A 17,774-nucleotide genomic window follows, 5' to 3' on the forward strand; every position below is an offset into this window, starting at 1 on the left:
AGTAGTTGGGCATGGTGGTGCCCACCCGTGGTCCCAGCTACTCAGGAGGCTGAGGGAGAATCACTGGAACTGAGGAGGTGGAGGCTGAAGTGAGCCATGATTGCACCACTGCACCCCAGCCTATCAACCAGCCTAGGTGACAGGGTGAGACCCATCAATCAATCAACCAATGAATGGCCACTGTTTCATGTCAGTATTCTCATTTCTAGTAAAGAGGCCTACCATTTCTTCAGTGTTTCTAGGCGGCCCCCCTTTCCCGATCATCTGGCTGCCCTCTTCTAGATATCGTCTACTGCTTTCTAGATAATCATATCAGGAACTGAACATAATAAATCAGATACCATGAGGCCAGCAGAGTCAGATTACCAACTTAAATACCAGGTAACATTTCCAGAACACCAGAATGTGCAGGCAAGGTGCAAAGCCCTTTGTATTATCTCATTTAGGCCTCACATGCAACCCCACAAGTTAGTTACAATTGATATCCCCACTTAACACTTAAGGAAACTAAGGCTCAAAGAGGTTACAACACCTCTCAAGGTCATATAGCACCTAATTCACACCATGCTGTCTGCCTCCAGAGCCTAAATCACTTGTCACTACGCTCTACTTCTCCCTCTCTGCACATCCTCTAATTCAACCAAAGATTATAACTCTTAGCAACCACATGATCCTACTGGCACACATGGGACTCGTGATCAGCTGAGAGTCAAATTTCTTCATATGATGTGATGGACACCAAGCTAGATCTTAACAAATGGGTAGGAGGCTGATGCTAGAAATTGCCTATGATTTATTCACTTGTTTTCTCTGAAGTATATAAAATATTGCCTTTCACACAGGCTAAATTAGTTGTTTAATAAATGACTAAATCTTGTGCAATTAATGTTTCCCTAACAGAAATGCAAGGCCTGATATTTATATTCCTATTCTATCTCAGGCAAGCCAGTAAAACACAATAGATGGCAATTCACTTTATGCACATCTACACATTTTACTCAATTTTTTAAAAGATACCACAACTTTTTTCAGAGCTAGATGAATTTATTCTAAAATTTATTAGGAAAACTAAATACACAAGAATAGCCATGAACATTCTAAAGAAGAAGAGTGGTGTGTGTGTGTGTGTAGGGGGAGTTTGTAAAAGAGTGGGGGGTGTGTGTGTGTGTGTGTGTTTGTGTGGGTAGGGGGAGTTTCTAAAGTATTAAAACATACTACAAAGCTACAACAATTAAAACAATATGGTACTGATGCATGAATAGGTGTGTCAATAAGGAAGTCCAGAAATAGGCTTAAATAATTAAATAATTCACAGAAGACTATGAAATAGTAATATTCTAATTCTACCACACCTTCTTCATTTATTAGCTAATAATACTTCTATAAAGAGAAACCTCCCCTTATCAACTATTCGGCCACCTAGAGGTTCAGTTTGTAAAGAAAAGGCAGGAGAAATGCTTGCTTCTTTCCCTTTGTTTACCAGTTTTTAGAATGAGTTTATTTTCTTGCATCCTCAAAAAATGAACAATGAGGTTTCATTTTGTTTAAGAATCTTTATGAGGCACTGGATTTAAATATGCTGTAAAATATTTCAATCCATTGTGTTTTTTGGGTTTTGTTGTTGTTGTTGTTGTTGTTTTGTTTTGTTTTGCTTTGCTTTAAGACAAGGTCTTGCCCTGTCACCCAGGCTGGAGTGTAGTGGTGCAATTATGGCTCAGTGCAGCCTTGACCTCCTAGGCTCAAGCAATCCCCTTGCCTCAGCCTCTCAAGCAGCTGGAACTACAGGCTCACACCACCATGCCTGGCTAAATTTTGTTTCTATTTTTTGTAGACGGGGTCTCACCATGTTGCCCAGGCTGGTCTCAAACTCCTGAGCTCAAGCAATCCTCCCACATCAGCCTCCTAAAGTGCTGCGATCACAGGAGTGAACCATTGTACCCAGCCTAATATTCTTTTTGATCCTAAAATTGTCCCCATCCTTGGTTGGACTTACTGGGGAAAGGGGAGGTGAACGAAGTCCTTCAAGTTAGCTTCAAATACCGTGGGAAAATTCTAAGACAATTACTAAATGAGAAAGTGCAGAACAACGTATACATGTGCTGCCATTTGTGAGTCTGTGTGCATACACACGTGTGTATTTTTTCAAGGAATATATATACAGATACTTGTATATTCCAAGAATCTTTGAAAGACCACAAGAAACACAACAGTGGGCCTTGGGGTAGGAAACTGAAGGTTAGCAGAACAGGAAAAAGACATTCTTTATACTGTTTAAGCTTCTTTTTTTTAAAGTTTTAGTAACATATATGTACTATTATTAAAAATAATTATTATGAAATAGTTGACCATGAAAAGACCAGAAGCAGAGCCCCCATGGCATGCCAGGGGAGGAGATCCTCCAAAGACCACTAACTGGATCTGACTGTTCCTGCAGCTGCAAATCTAACTAGAAGGGTTCCCTCCAGGGCTGTACGTGTCCACAGGCCTAACCAAGAGCCTGTGACTCACCCTAGCTCACCCATAGTAGCTCTTCTGTTGAGGAGTTTGTGCGGGGTCGGGGTGTGGGGAGGGAGAGCACCAGGAAGAATGGCTAACCGATGCTGGGCTTAATACCTAGGTGATGGGTTGATCTGTGCAGTAAACACCACAGTACTCATTTACCGACATAACAAACCTGCACATCCTGTATATGTACCCCGGAACTTAAAAGCAGGAAAAAAGTTTGTGCTACACCTTGAGTTCAGATTTGGAAACAGAGAAATATGAGGGCTAGATATCCTAGCATAGACAAGCCTTCTGTGCCCATGAGTATTCACGAGTACCCCTCTTCTGCTCTCAAAGAGTGTGTGTGTGTGTGTGTGTGCGCGCGCGCGCGCACACGCGCACACATTCTTAGAACACAAGAGCTTGAAAGAACCTCAGAAGTCAATCCACCCCATCACGGCTCATAGTCAGGAGAAATTAAGTTCTAACAATGCATTACTGGCTCAGCGTCACGCTAGTCAACCAGTGACAGGGTACCATACTCAACCCCAATGGGGCTTCAAATAGAAAAACTGGATTGTCAAAGACAAGGAGTTACAAGTCCATCATGCCTTACAGAATTGCTGTACTACCTTTTTTTGTTTCTTTTGTTTTGTTTTGTTTTGTTTTGTTTTGAGACAGAGTCTCACTCTGCCATCCAGGCTGGAGTGCAGTGACATGATCTTGGCTCACTACAACCTCCACCTCCCGGGTTCAAGCGATCCTCCTGCCTCAGCCTCCCAAGTAGCTGGGATTACAAACGTGTGCCACCATGCCTGGCTAATTTTTGTATTTTTAGTAGATATGGGGTTTTACTACGTTGGCCAGGCAGGTCTTGAACTCCTGACCTCAAGTGATCTGCCAGCCTCAGCCTCCCAAAGTTCTGGGAGTACAGGAATGAGCCACCACACCCGGTCTGCTGTATTACCTTTTAACTCTATTCAATATAGCCAATGTTCTCTAACTTTTAATCCTAATTATTTGAGGTACACCCGTATCTCCCCAAAAGGACTGCACCCATCTTGAGAGCCAGGGCAGATTTGTTTCCCGCATTTTTCACTACTTCTACTCTCTGTCTCCTGTGTTCTTGCTTCGTCTCTTTGCCCACATCAGCCATCTTCCCTGGACGCCCTCCCCACCCCTGCAGCCCAGGGAGAGCATTCCACACTGTGAAGCCCACAGTACCCGTGGCCTCGGCTCCTCAGCCACACAAGCCCCTGTGACATGTGCTGTGTTGACTTTGCTGAGATGTGATTTCAACTTTCCGGAACGAGATCGTAGGGCAGAGACCTTCTCCTATATTGCTTCCCATTGTCTGTAGTGCTTAACATTTGCTAAATATTTGTTCAAGAAACACTTGTTCAATAACCCCAATAATCTAGCAAAACAAAGCTATTTGATTGGATAGAAGAGTTTTAAAGGGAAAAGAAAAGAAAAAAAATACAAAAAAAAAAAAAATTAAAAACTATTGGGAGGCCGAGCCAGGCGGATCATGAGATCAGGAGTTCGAGACCAGCCTGGCCAACATGGTGAAACCCTATCTCTACTAAAAATACAAAAATTAGCCAGGTGTGGTGGTGGGCACCTGTAATCCCCGCTACTTGGGAGGCTGAGGCAGGAGAATTGCTTGAACCTAGGAGGCGGAGGATCCAGTGAGCTGAGATCACGCCACTGCACTCCAGCCTGGGTGACAGGCAAGGCTCCATCTCGGAAAAAATAAATAAATAAATAAATAATAAAAATTTAAAAAATTAAAAAATAAAAAATAAAAGAAAGATATTCGAAATAAAACCACCTGACATTTGTATAACACTATCATTTATGAAACAGGTTCTTTTGGCCGGGCACAGTGTCTCACGTCTGTAATCCCAGCACTTTGGGAGGCTGAGGCAGGCAGATCACCTGAAGTCAGAAGTTTGAGACCAGCGTGGCCAACATGGTGAAACTCCGTCTCTATAAAAATACAAAAATTAAGCCGGGCACAATGGCTCACAACTGTAATTCCAGTACTTTGGGAGGCCAAGGCAGGCGGATCATTTGAGGCCAGGAGTTCGAGACCACCTTGGTCAACACGGCAAAACCCCATCTCTACAAAAATTAGGTTGGACACAGTGGTTCACCCCTATAATCCCAGCACTTTGGGAGGCAGAGGCAGGGGGATCACTTAAGGTCAGGAGTTCAAGACCAGCCTGGCCAACATGGCAAAACCCTGTCTCTATTAAAAATACAAAAAATTAGCTGGGTATGGTGGCACGTGCCTATAGTCCCCACTACTCGGGAGGCTGAGGCAGGAGAATCGCTTGAGCCCGGGAATGGGGAGGTTGCAGTGAGCTGAGAGCATGCCATTGTACTCCTGTACTCCAGCCTGGGTGACAAAGCGAGACTCCCTCTAAAAAAAAAAAGCACATACAAACGGGTACTTTTTGTTTTATTTTGCACTAATTTGGATATTATTTTCAGAAAATCTGAAAAGACAGTATGCCCTTCACCCAGTTTCCCTTAATAATACTATCTTATAGAATCATGGCATATTTGCCAACGCTAAAATAATAATTAGTATACTACTATTAACTAAAGTCCAGACTTTATTTGGATTTCACCAGCTTTTGCACTGATGTTTTCTTTCTGTTCAAGATCCAACCCAGGAATTTGCATTGCCTTTAGCAAGTTCACTTTTATTAGCTCATTGATCCTCCCAATGCCCTTATGAGGAAGATATTATTATTCCCATTTCACTGCAGACAAAACTGAGGCTCACAGAGGGACCACTCAGAGAGGCGCATGCAGTCAGCAAGTAGCAGAACCAGTACTCAAACCAGAACACCATGAAGTAAAAACAGTGGGCGTGGGGAGCGAAGACGGCTTCAATGTTTCCCAAATAGGAGGGAAAGTGGGGTACCAAGGAGGGAAAGTGGGGGTACCAAATGGTAAGCAGTAAGATGGCAGTTGCATGGCCTCTGCTTTCTATAACCTTGGGTATTTCACAAGGTTCCCTCTGTGATGTTGGTTAAACATTCTAACTTTATGAATCACATATTCATTTAGGACTGAGACACACTCTAGTCACAGCCAAAAAAAAGATCAGGAATTGGAAATTCTTTTGCTTAATCCTAGAGACACTGCCAGCCCACTGTGTATACCAAGATGCTTAGGTGTGCATGGTATATCACAAGCTCGTGGTGGACACTCAGGATTTTTCGGCCCTGCACTCAAGCACGTAGAAAGCCAGCACCAATAACAACAGAAGCTCTTTCCACTGAAGATCAGCTCATACCATGTGGGCCACGGTAAAGCAGTTGGTGTCTTTCACCCATGAAACACAAGCAACTGCACTGCCAAGGCAGCTGATCAGTCAGCTCTTCACGAGAGCAACCAAAACCAGACCAAGATTTCGTAATTAGCACGGCATGGGATGACTGAAGCTCATATAAAGAAAAACAGTTATATTACACGGGGGAAAAAGGAGCAAAACTTAAAAATGGACAAAGCTATACTGTGTTACCTGATTGATGGGAAGGTAAAATCCTTCCCCGGTTTATATACGGATGAACACGATTCCTACTTACATCCCACTGTGCTTCAAAGAATTCAAAGTCTGAAATTTGTTTTGAAAATGTATGAACGATCAAAGAACATCATGGAGGGAAAAAAAAAAAAAAAAAAGGCAAAACTAGCCCTTCCAGACATTAAAGAAAATATGATAACACATCAGTAATACAAATCATATGGGACTTACTCAAAACAAGAAACAAATTCTCATCGTATGTAAGAATGTGAAAAGTGATCAACACTAAATAAAATCACAGTAAAAAATGACACTGTTTACTTAATGTCTCTGTGATAATAGAATCCCAGTATAGAAAATAATTTAGACCCAGTCCTCATTGTATATACGCACATGTCCACATAATATATATTATGTATAAATATATATTTATAGTTATATATTATAGTGATACATATATCACTATAAACTCCAATGGGATATTTATTTTGATAACATAACATCATGAAGAAAACAAGTGAAAACAGAAGAAAGTATTTATCTCTGCAGATCCAATGTGGCCATAAAGAAAAAAAAAAGTATCTCATTTTATAAACAAGAACTTTTACATTATTAACGCAAAAAGTGAAATTATACACATTTTTTAACTGCGCAGGCCTAATTATTTTCAAAATTCTTAAATCCTTTTCTGCAATATTCATAGAAATAAGATAAAATGCAAAACAGTGATATGGGAAAATTTATAATCATAAATATAACAGATAAAACTTGCAGCTACACGTCATGCCCATTACGATGGGCATGACATATTAAATATAGAATTACCATAGTAATTCCACTCCTAGGTATACAACCAAAAGAACTGAAAGCTTGGGCTCAGATACTTGTACAACTAAGTTCTCAGCTGCATTATTCCAATAGCCAAAAGGTGGAAATGACCCAAATGTTCATCTACAGATGAATAGAGAAACAAAATATGGTATGTATACGCAATCAAATACTATTCAGCCTTAAAAAGGAAGGAAATTCTGATACATGCTACAACATGGATGAATCTTGAAAACACCACGCTAAGTGAAATAAGCCAGACATAAAAGGACACGTTAGTCCACTTAAATGAGGTATCTAGAATAAGAAAATGCAGAAACAGACAGGAGATTAGGGGTCACCATGGGCTGCGGGAGAGGGGCGGGCAGGTTGAGGGGAAATGTTATTGTTTAATGGATACAAAGAATCCATTGGGATGATGAAAAAGTTCTAGAAATGGACACTGGTGGTGACAGTTACCCAACATTGTGATTGTACTCAATGCCACCAAATTACACACCTAAAAATGGTTTAAATGGTAAATTTCATGTTGTGTGTTTTTTTACTACAATTTTTTAAAATTGTACCTAGAATATATTAAGAGCTTATATAAACCTCTAAAATAAACTTCTAAATCTTTGAAGGACAAATGATCAAATACTATGAAAAGAGACACAATAAAAAAGAAATAGTTAAACAACTAGTAAATGAGGAAATGCAACAAGGTTAAACATTTTAACCAATGAGGTGGCACTTAATACTATTAGCAAAAAATTATAAACCAATATTTACAAGGTTGCAGAAAAAATAAACCTCACATACCACTTTATGAACATTTTGGACTACTTTGGATATATGATTGATCCCCTTAGAAGGACAGTCTGCTAATACACACTAGAGCTCATTTTTTAAAATTCACATATTTTGACTTAAGAATTTCACTCAAGAAGAAACAAAGCTGTATGGAGGTATTTACAGCAGAATTTTGTTTTGCAACAGGGAAATACACAAGAATTAAGGAATGGTTAGATGAATTACGGAATATTAACTGCAAAATAGTATGAGGTCACTTTTAAAAAGCAAAGAAGAAGAGCACATAGATGCATGAAACCATGTATAAAAATAGGCTGGATGCAATGGCTCACGTCTGCAATCCCAACACTTTGGAAGGCCAAGACAAGAGGATCGATCCAAGCCAGGAGTTTGAGACCAGCCTGGGCAACAAAGTGAGACTCCTATCTCTACAAGAAAATTTTAAAAAAGAAAAATGAAGTGGAAAAAAAAAATATATATATATATATTCGTGTTGCCTAATTAAAACTCCATAAAATTATTCATAAAGACAAAAGCTCTGTGCCAGGCACCCTGCCAAGCACTCTGCATGTTTTATATACAGGCATACCTTGTTTTGCTGAGTTGCACTATGTGATTTTTTACAAACTGAAGGCTTGTGGCAACCTGATATCCAGCAAGTCTATTTCTCAACATCATTTTTCCAACGGCATAAACTCCCTTCATGTTTCTGTGTCACATTTTGGTAATTCTCACAATATGTCAACATTTCCAACTTAAAATTTTTCGTAGTTGTTATTTATATCTGTCATGGAGATCTGTGACCAGTGATCTTTGATATGTTACTACTGCCACTGTTTTGCAGTGCCACAAACCGCATCCATATATTATAGCAAATTTGGGCCGGGCGCGGTGGCTCACACCTGTAATCCCAACACTTTGGGAGGCTGAGGCGGGTGGATCACCTGAGGTCAGGAGTTCGAGTTCAGCCTGGCCAACATGGTAAAACCCCAGCTTTACTAAAAATACAAAAATTAGGTGGGCACAGTGGCACATGCCTATAATCCCAGCTCCTGGGGGGTGCTGAGGCAGGAGAATCGCTTGAACCCAGGAAGCGGAGGTTGCAGTGAGCCAAGATCACGCCATTGCACTCCAGCCTGGGCAACAGCATGAGACTTTGTCTCAATAAATAAATAAATAAACAGCAAATTGAATAATAAATAGTGTGTGTGTTCTGACTGCTCCTCCCACTGGCTGTTCTCTGTCTCTCTCCTCACACCCTACAAGGGCCTCTAAGTGTTCAAGTGAAAGGAAGAGTCACATGTCTCTCACTGCAAATCAAATACTAGAAATTATTACATTTAGTGATTAGGAAGGTGGGTTGAAAGCCAAGACAGGCCAAAGCTGAAGCTTCTGTGCCAGTTAGCCAAGTTGTGAATGCAAAGGAGAAGTTCTTGAAGGAAATTAAAAGCGCTACTCTGGTGAACACTTGAGTCATAAGAAAGTAAAACAGCCTTACCAAGAAAAGCTGGTAGGGAAAGTTTGAGTAGTCTGAAAAGAAGATCAAACCAGCCTCATTCTCTTAAGCCAAAGCGTAATCCGGAGCAAGACCCTAACTCTCTTCAATTCCATGAAGGGTGAGAGAGGTAAGGAAGTTGCAGAAGAAAAATTGGAAGATAGCAGAGATTGGTTCATGAAGTTTAAGAAAAGAAGCCTCAAACATAACATAAAAGTGCAAGTGAAGAAAATGCTGATGAAGAATCTGCAGCAAGTTATCCAGAAGATCTAGCTAAGATCACTGACGGGGTTGGCTACACTAAACAACAGATTTTCAATGTAGACAAAATAGCCTTCTATTGCAAGAAGATGCCATCTTGGGCATTCATAACTAAAGAGAAGTTAATTCCTTCAAAGCTTCAAAGGACGGGCTGTCTCTCTTCTTAGAAGCTAATGTCGCTGGTGATTTTAAGTTGAAGTCAACGTTCACTTAACATTCTGAAAATCCTAGGGCCCTTATAAATTATGCTAAATCTACTCTGCTTGTGTTTTATAAATGGAGCAACAAAGCCTGGATCACAGCACATCTGTTTGCAGCATGGTTTACTGAATATTTTAAGCCCACTGTTGAGATATACTGCTCAGGAGAAAAGATTCCTTTCAACATATTACTGCTCATGGATAATGCACCTGGTTACCCAAGAGCTCTGATGGAGATATACAAGGAGATTAACGTTGTTTTCACGCCTGCTAACACAACATCCGTTCTGTAGTCCATGGAGCAAGGAGTCATCTTGCCTTTCAAGTCTTACTATTTAAGAAATACATTTTATGGCTGGGCACAGGGGCTCAGGCCTATAATCTCAGCACTTTGGGAGGCCGAGGTAAGTGGATCACTTGAGGTCAGGAGTTTGAGACCAGCCTGGCCAACATGATGACATCCTGTCTCTAAAATACAAAAATTAGCCGGATGTGGTAGCAGATGCCTATAATCCCAGCTACTTTGGAGGCTGAGGCACAAGAATCACTTGAACCCGGGAGGTGGAGGTTATAGTGAGCCATGATCATGCCACAGCATTCCAGCCTGGGCAACAGAGTGAGACTCCATCTCAAAAACAAAAGACGAAAAAAAAAAATACAAAAAAAACCCACAAACACATGTTATAAGGCTGTAACTGCCATAGATCATGATTCCTCTGATGGATGGGGGCAAAAACCCATTAAAAACCTCCTAAAGGCTCAGGCCTACAATCCCAGCACTTTGGGAGGCCAAGGCAGGCAGATCACCTGAGGTCAGGAGTTCAAGACTAGCCTGGCCCACCTGATGAAACCCCATCTCTACTGAAAATACAAAAAATAGCTGGGTGTGATGGTACATGCCTAGAACCCCAGCTACTCCTGGGACTGAGGTAGGAGAATCGCTTTAACCCAGGAGATGGAGGTTGCCGCAGTGAGCTGAGATCATGCCATTGCACGCCAGCCTGGGCAACAAGAGCAAAACTCCATCTCAAAAAAAAATAAAAAAATTAAAAAAAATAAAAACTAAAAACGACTCACCATTCTAGATGCCATTAAGAACATTTGTGATTCATGGGAGGAGGTCAACATATCAACACAATAAGGGTTTGGAAGAAGCTCATTCAAACCCTGATGGATGGCTTTGAGGGGTTCAAGATTTCAGGGGAGGAAGGAAATGCAGGTGTGGTGGAAACAGCAGGAGAGCTAGAATAAGAAGTAGGCCTGAAGATGCTACTAAACTGCTTCAATCTCATGAGAAGACTGGAATGGGTTAGGAGTTGTGTCTTATGGATGAGCAAAGAAAGCAGTTTCTTGAGATGGAATCGACTTCTAGTGAAGATGCTGTGAACACTGTTGAAATGACAACAAGGATTTAGAATATTCTGTATACTTAGTTGATAAAGCAGTGGCAAAGTTTGAGAGAACTGACTCTAATTTTGAAAGATTTTCTACTGTTGGTAAAATGCTATCAAACAGCGTCGCGTGCTACAGAGAAATCTTTGATGAAAGGGAGTGTCAACTGACACGGCAAACTTCATGTTGTCTTATTTTAAGAAATTGCCACAGCCACCCTGACCTTCAGCTACCACCACCCCGATCAGTCAGCAGCCATCAACATCGAGGCGAGACCTTCCACCAGCGAAGAGATTTCCACTGGCTAAAGGCTCAGATAATTGGTAGCATTTTTAGCAATAAAGTATTTCTAAATTAAGGTATATACATTTTTTAGACATAATGCTGTTGTACCCTTTATGGACTACAGTATAGTGTAAAGGTAACTTTTATATGCACTGGGAAACCAAAAACTTCATGTGACTTTTTTGTGACATTTGCTTTATTGTGGTAGCCTGGAAACAAACCCATAATATCTTGAAGCTATGTCTATAATTTATTCCTTATAACAACTTATGAGATATACACTTTTGCTGTAATTTTTTTTTTTTTTTTTTTTTTTTTTTGAGACAGGGTCTCACTCTGTCACCCAGGCTGGAGTGTAGTCGTGCCATCTCAGTTCACTGCAACATCTGCCTCCTAGGCTCAAACGATCCTCCTGGCTCAGCCTCCTGAGTAGCTGGGACTACAAATGCATGTCACCACACCCAACTTTTGCCCTAATTTTATAAATGAGAAAACTAAGACCCAGCGAGTCACTGGGCCTTAAACACATTAAAGATGAAGAACCGGAACCTGACCACAGCTGATGCAACTTCTGACTGATGTGTATGGAAATTACATTTAGGGAAGAAGTAAAATATGTAAATTTGGGGGTAAAGTCTTCAATAAAGAATTAGCAAGTAAATAATTCCATACAAGTCTCTATGAAGGGCTACGCCATTAGTCTATTTCTTGATTCCACCACTTCTAAAACTTAGAAATATAATATTTATACAGACAGGCTGCCATTCACTCTTGTTTTATAAAAATGGATACTTTATGGTTGTGACAACATAAAAAAACCACCTGGAATCCAGCTCCGGTTTGGCCCCAAATTTCTTTTTCATGCATAACTGCAGCACACGGCCAAAAAAGGCTGCTAAATAAATCTCGCAAGTCTGTGGAGACTCTTCCAGGAGGCAGAGCTCCCCACCACCACCATCTTGGAACTGGTCCTCAGAGTTCTCACAGCAGCAGACTGAGGGATGAAGATGTCCTCATTCACACCCTCAAACCCCCTCTGGTCCTGCGCTGCTTAAGAGAGGAGCTTCAGCAGCTCCCCACGGCAAAGGTGACACAGTTTTGTACCCTTGGGGCAGACGTTATATCAAGTACAGGCTGCCTGTGAGGTAAAGCTGAAACACCATCACAGCAGAAAGGGGAGAGATGGACACCAAGGCCTCAGCACTGGAGTGGGCAGAAATCCCTAAAATACAACTGCCCTTCAGAGACAGATCTTAGGAACAGGTTTGGGCTTTGAGAGACACCACCATGAAACATGTCCAAGGCAGTCCGAGGTTAGAGACACTCAGCTTCTTGAAGACACAGCTGGCACCTGCCTTGTCTGCTAGAACATAATGTTCCTAGAGATAAGGACAATAAGTAATGGTACCTAAAAATAAATGTAGGGGAAATACAGCTCTATTGAAATGTCTAAGAGTGACTCAAGGACTATCACCAAAGGAAGTCAATTCACCAATAGTTTTTATAGGAAAAGTAGAAGTAGTTGCAGGAAACCATGATCCCAGTAACACAGGCCCCTGGCAGAACAAAGCCACTGGTAGCTCCGCCACGGCACCTGGGAATCAGTTGGTTCCTAAAAGCCAGTCCCCCATCCCCATTTGTAAACATTGCCCTCCTCCACAGCCACTGAGTTTTCTAAGAGAAAAATGCTCGCAGAGCTGCCTATGGTTCCCTATACTATGGCTCACGGCCATCACTTTGCTGTCGCCTTCACACAGACAGGAAGGACAGGCTCAGCTACCACTGGATGTTCCAGCACGAGGATACAGTGGGTGGTCCAGGGTCACCAGGCGGCTGAGATGGCAGCCCCAGGGCTCCCCACCTGCAGCTCCTCCTCTTCCCCAAGGCTCAGGGTGAGCCAGTCAGTTCACTCAAGTCCTTCAGGCAGGTCCCAAACTTCAGGGAGGAGGTCAGGCCACCGCACTCACAGTGCGCTTTATAGGACACAGACCACTCCATCTCGTGGTCCACTGAAGACGACAGGGTATCCAGGCAACAGCAGCAGCCACAGGGACTCTGAAGCTCCCATATGGTGCTGCCAGAGAACTGAAGGGTATTACAAAGGAACTCAAATCAATTTCTTCCACTCAGTAAATTTGTCACACAGAGGTCATTTAACAATGCCACAACAACACTTCCATGAAGAGCCACGCTGCTCTGAGTCTCCTGGCCTTCACGCCACACCTCTGCTGTCACGAGCATTAGAAAACTATCTTGGCTGGTCGCGGTGGCTCAAGCCTGTAATCCCAGCACTTTGGGAGGCCAAGACGGGCGGATCACGAGGTCAGGAGATCGAGAGACCATCCCGGCTAACACGGTGAAACCCCGTCTCTACTAAAACATACAAAAAAACTAGCCGGGCGAGGTGGTGGGCGCCTGTAGTCCCAGCTACTCGGGAGGCTGAGGCAGGAGAATGGCGTAAACCCGGGAGGCGGAGCTTGCAGTGAGCTGAGATCCGGCCACTGCACTCCAGCCTGGGTGACAGAGCAAGACTCCGTCTCAAAAAAAAAAAAGAAAACTATCCCAGCGTCACCTATCAGTTTCAACCCCAGCATTCCTCTACCTACAGTGCATGGAAGCAAAATGTCTACGTCCCTGCCCAACTGCCCCAAATGAAGACAAACTACCAAACGACCAGCAGTCACTAAAGATTTGACAGTCTTTGAGAAGTTTAGAGAAATGAATGGGTTTGTTTTTTCTTTTTCTTTTTTGACTCTGTCCTGATGAAAGAGAGGGAGAGCAGGGCGGAAAATGAGTTGTTCTGAAATAGGTCCTTCCCGTCTCACTTACGGGGAAGCAGAGCCAAGTGTGGGGAAGCTCTGTGCGCACGTGGACGGGACTGTCTCCTCTCAAATGGGGCCCTCGTCGGGATGGCCCCAGCACATCCCCAAGTAGTTACCTGGCTTTGCCCTAGTCAGCATCTCAACCCATTCACCGGTGGTGCCATCATCTGACTCAGCTCTTAGCAACAATACTTAGTCCTATATTTCCTTAGTCTGATAATTCCCTTACACAAAGGAAATCAAAAATATGCCATGTATAAATGAGATAGCCTCCCCAACATGAAATCTAATGCTGATGAGAAATGAATAGAAAGGCTGGGCGTGGTGGCTCACGCCTGTAATCCCAGCACTTAGGGAGGCCGAGGCGGGTGGATCACGAGATCAGGAGATAGAGATCATCCTGGCTAACACGGTGAAACCCCATCTCTATTAAAAATACAAAAAATTAGCCAGGCATGGCAGCGGGTGCCTGGAGTCCTAGCTACTTGGGAGGCTGAGGCAGGAGAATGGTGTGAACCCAGGAGGTGGAGCTTGCAGTGAGCCGAGATCGTGCCACTGCACTCCAGCCTGGGAGACAGAGCGAGACTCCATCTCAAAAAAAGAAAAAGAAGACAGGACTTTTTATTTCTGTGCAAATGAGTATTTTAGAAAAGCGCAGTCATATGGAGAATAACCATGGCTGTACAGAATATGCCAGAGATAGAAGAAGATGGGTCAGTAGAAAGACTGATGGATTCAAATCCAGTTTAGTCCTAGAGCCTTCTGATGCCCACCCTCTATTCTGACACAGTGGGCAGGATCCCGTGTCCACGTTAGAACGGGTGAGAGCCCACGGCTTCAGTGCACGCTGGCGTGCAGTGCCATCACTCACCTGTGCCATTGGCCAAGCCACTGTGGCCTGAGTTCTTGACGGGCTGGCGGTGCCGGCTCCGAGCACCTGGGCTTTGCTCGCTGGTTGCTGGGGTTGTTCTGGCTGCAGCACCTGAATGTCTGTGCGTCCTGGGGGTTCAAAGTAGAAAGCAGACAGACATAAGTCACTGAAAAGGACAGAAGTGTTTCCTGCCTAAGTCATCATATTCCCTTCTCCTGCCATTTATTGGAAACAAGACCTTTAATAGCCCCTCTAGTTTTGGACTCAACAGAAGCTGGTTCCAAGCAGAGAGACCCAGGGAAGTTTCCTTTTTGGTAAAAGCTCAGAAGGTAACTTTGTGTAAACTTTTCCACTTCAAGTAAACAAATCCAGAGTGAATTGCCCCTGCATCTGAAATAATTGGCAAAATAGCCTGTGACCATCACATTATTTTTATTGGGCTCAAATGTTACAAATAAACAAGAATCACTGACAGGCTCAGATGAAAATTTCCCCCCTTAGGCAAGAAGAGCTTTTATCCAAAGCAATTTTCTCTATAGCTAGAAAGATAATTCCCTTGGCAATAAAAGTCAAGGGGCATTAAACAACGTTTAGTTAATACGTGTGGTGACACTTTTTGTTGTTGTCGCTCACTTGTTAGTTTGTTTAGAGACAGGGTCACACTCTGCTGCCCAGACTGGAGTGGTGCGATCATAGCTCATTGCAGCCTCAAACTCCTGGGCTCAAGTGATCCTCCCACCTCAGCCTCCCCAGGAGCTGGACTACAGGCACACAGCACCACGCCTGGCTCATTTTTTTTATTTTTGGGGAGATGGGATCTTGCTGTGTTGCCAAGGCTAGTCTCGAACTCCTGAGCTCAAACGATCCTCCCACCTCAGCCTCCCAAAATGCTGGGATTACAGGTATAAGCCACTGTGCCTCGCCTAGATATGTTTTATCTAGAAAAGAGGACTCAACAATCCATCCAAATAAATGAGAAGCAATACAGAAATGGACCCAAATCACAAAGAAAACTATGGGATTTAGTAGCAGAAAACCTATCAGGCATCTTCAGAGAACACAAGGCAACAGGCAGCATGCGCTCTCAAGTTCTTTCTGTGGTTGACTTTGCCCACTCAGTGAAAATGTCTAAGCCTCCCTGTCCTTCGGTTCATCTGTTTCACCAAAGGAGGCTCTTCCACTACTTAGTAAGCATCTACTACTTTGCAACTGTGAGATGGTTCAAATACCATCCAGTGAAGAAAAGATCACCCCTCTCCAGGCAGAGAAACAGAGGCCCAGAGACAATTTGTACCATGCAACACGGGGTGATAAGACTACTCTCACCAATAAAGGTGGTTGGGCACAGTGGCTCACGCCTATTATTCCAACACTTTGGGACGCCAAGGCAGGAGGATCACTTGAGCCCAGGAGTTTGAGACCAGCCTGGGCAACATAATGAGACCCTGCCTCTACAAAAAATAAACAAAATTAGCTGCACTACTGGTGCATGCCTGTAGTCCCAGGTACTCAGGAGGCTGAAGTAGGAGGATCATTTGAGCCCAGAAGGTAGAGGTTTCAGGGAGCTAAGATCACATCACTGTACTCCAGCCTGGGTGACAGAGTGAATGAGAGTGTCTCAAAAAAAAAAAAAAAAGTCAATAAATAAATAAAGGTAATAATAATGGCTATAAAAGTATGTAATATTCACTGACTCTAACATTATGTTCCAGGTACTGTGTGTGCTATGCACATTACATATATTTTCTCATTTAACATGGGAACCCTAAAGGTAAGTTACTATTATTATCCCCACTTTACAGATAAGCAAACAGACACAGAGAAGCTCTACAGAAAGTAAGCCAAAGGATGCAAAGATTCATATCCAGGCAGTTTAACGTCAAGAGCTCAGGCTCTTATGTCAGAAGATGGGACAGGAAGCCTGAACTCAAGCTGAATTCCTCTTGGGCTATTTTTTTGCTGGTCATTTGGACAATGGTGAAATTAAGAGCTATAATAGAAAGTTCCCCACTGGGAGGATCCACCCCCAGCAGAACAAACCCTGCTGGGAGTGTTTGGTCCAGCGTATTGGGATGGTCAACAGGAGGCTCCTTGAGGGATATGAACCACCCTCACCAACTACCTTCTCTAAAGTAAGAAACAGAATTTGACGAGATGAACATAAACCAAAATCTTAACGGTCATTATATTTGGATATTGGGAATACAGAAGCCCTTTTGTGCTCTTCTAGATTTTTCCAGCTTCCTTCATAGAGCTTGTATACTTGTGAGTAAGGAAAAAACCATGAATTTTTGGCTGGGTGCAGTGGCTCACACCTGTAATCCTAATGCTTTGGGAGGCTGAGATGGGATGATTACTTGAGCCCAGGAGTTTGAGACCAGCCTGGGCAACACAGGGAGACCTCATCTCTACCAAAAATTTTTAAAAATTAGCCAGGTGTGGTGGCACGCCCCTGTGGTCCCAGGTACTTGGGAGGCCAAGGCAGGAGGATCACTTCAGCCTGAGAGCGTGGCAAAAGAGTGAGACTTTGTTTCAAAAAAAAAAAATTTCTTTTTAAGTTTTTCTTGCCCCCAACCCCCAACAAAAAAAAAAAAAAGGAGAAAAATGGAGAAACGTAGCAAACTCTGGAGTCCCTCATACCTAAACACTGCGTGGCAAGAGAGACAGCACACGACAGAGCTGTGGAAATACAGACTCAGTGTGGACTCTCTTTTTCCATCTTAACTTTTTCCTCGAGCTAATTTCATAAATCAAAAACTGTTGGCTGGACGCAGTGGCTCATGCCTGTAATCCCAGCACT

At 42.9% G+C, this 17,774-nt stretch overlaps 1 protein-coding gene across 6 annotated transcripts in view; it reads right to left on the minus strand.

Annotated features, from left to right (window-relative positions):
• WWP2 (WW domain containing E3 ubiquitin protein ligase 2) overlaps positions 1-17,774 on the minus strand; it is a 181,942-nt gene that overhangs the window by 56,018 nt on the left and 108,150 nt on the right. For all 6 annotated transcript variants that reach the window (XM_021932115.2, XM_031658129.1, XM_031658132.1 and 3 more), the window contains exon 7: positions 14,975-15,102. In XM_021932115.2, coding sequence (XP_021787807.2) covers positions 14,975-15,102 — 128 coding nt within the window. The remainder of the gene's footprint in view (positions 1-14,974; positions 15,103-17,774) is intronic.

This window comes from Papio anubis, chromosome 18 (genome assembly GCF_008728515.1).
Source record: "Papio anubis isolate 15944 chromosome 18, Panubis1.0, whole genome shotgun sequence".
Taxonomy (NCBI): Eukaryota; Metazoa; Chordata; class Mammalia; order Primates; family Cercopithecidae; genus Papio; species Papio anubis.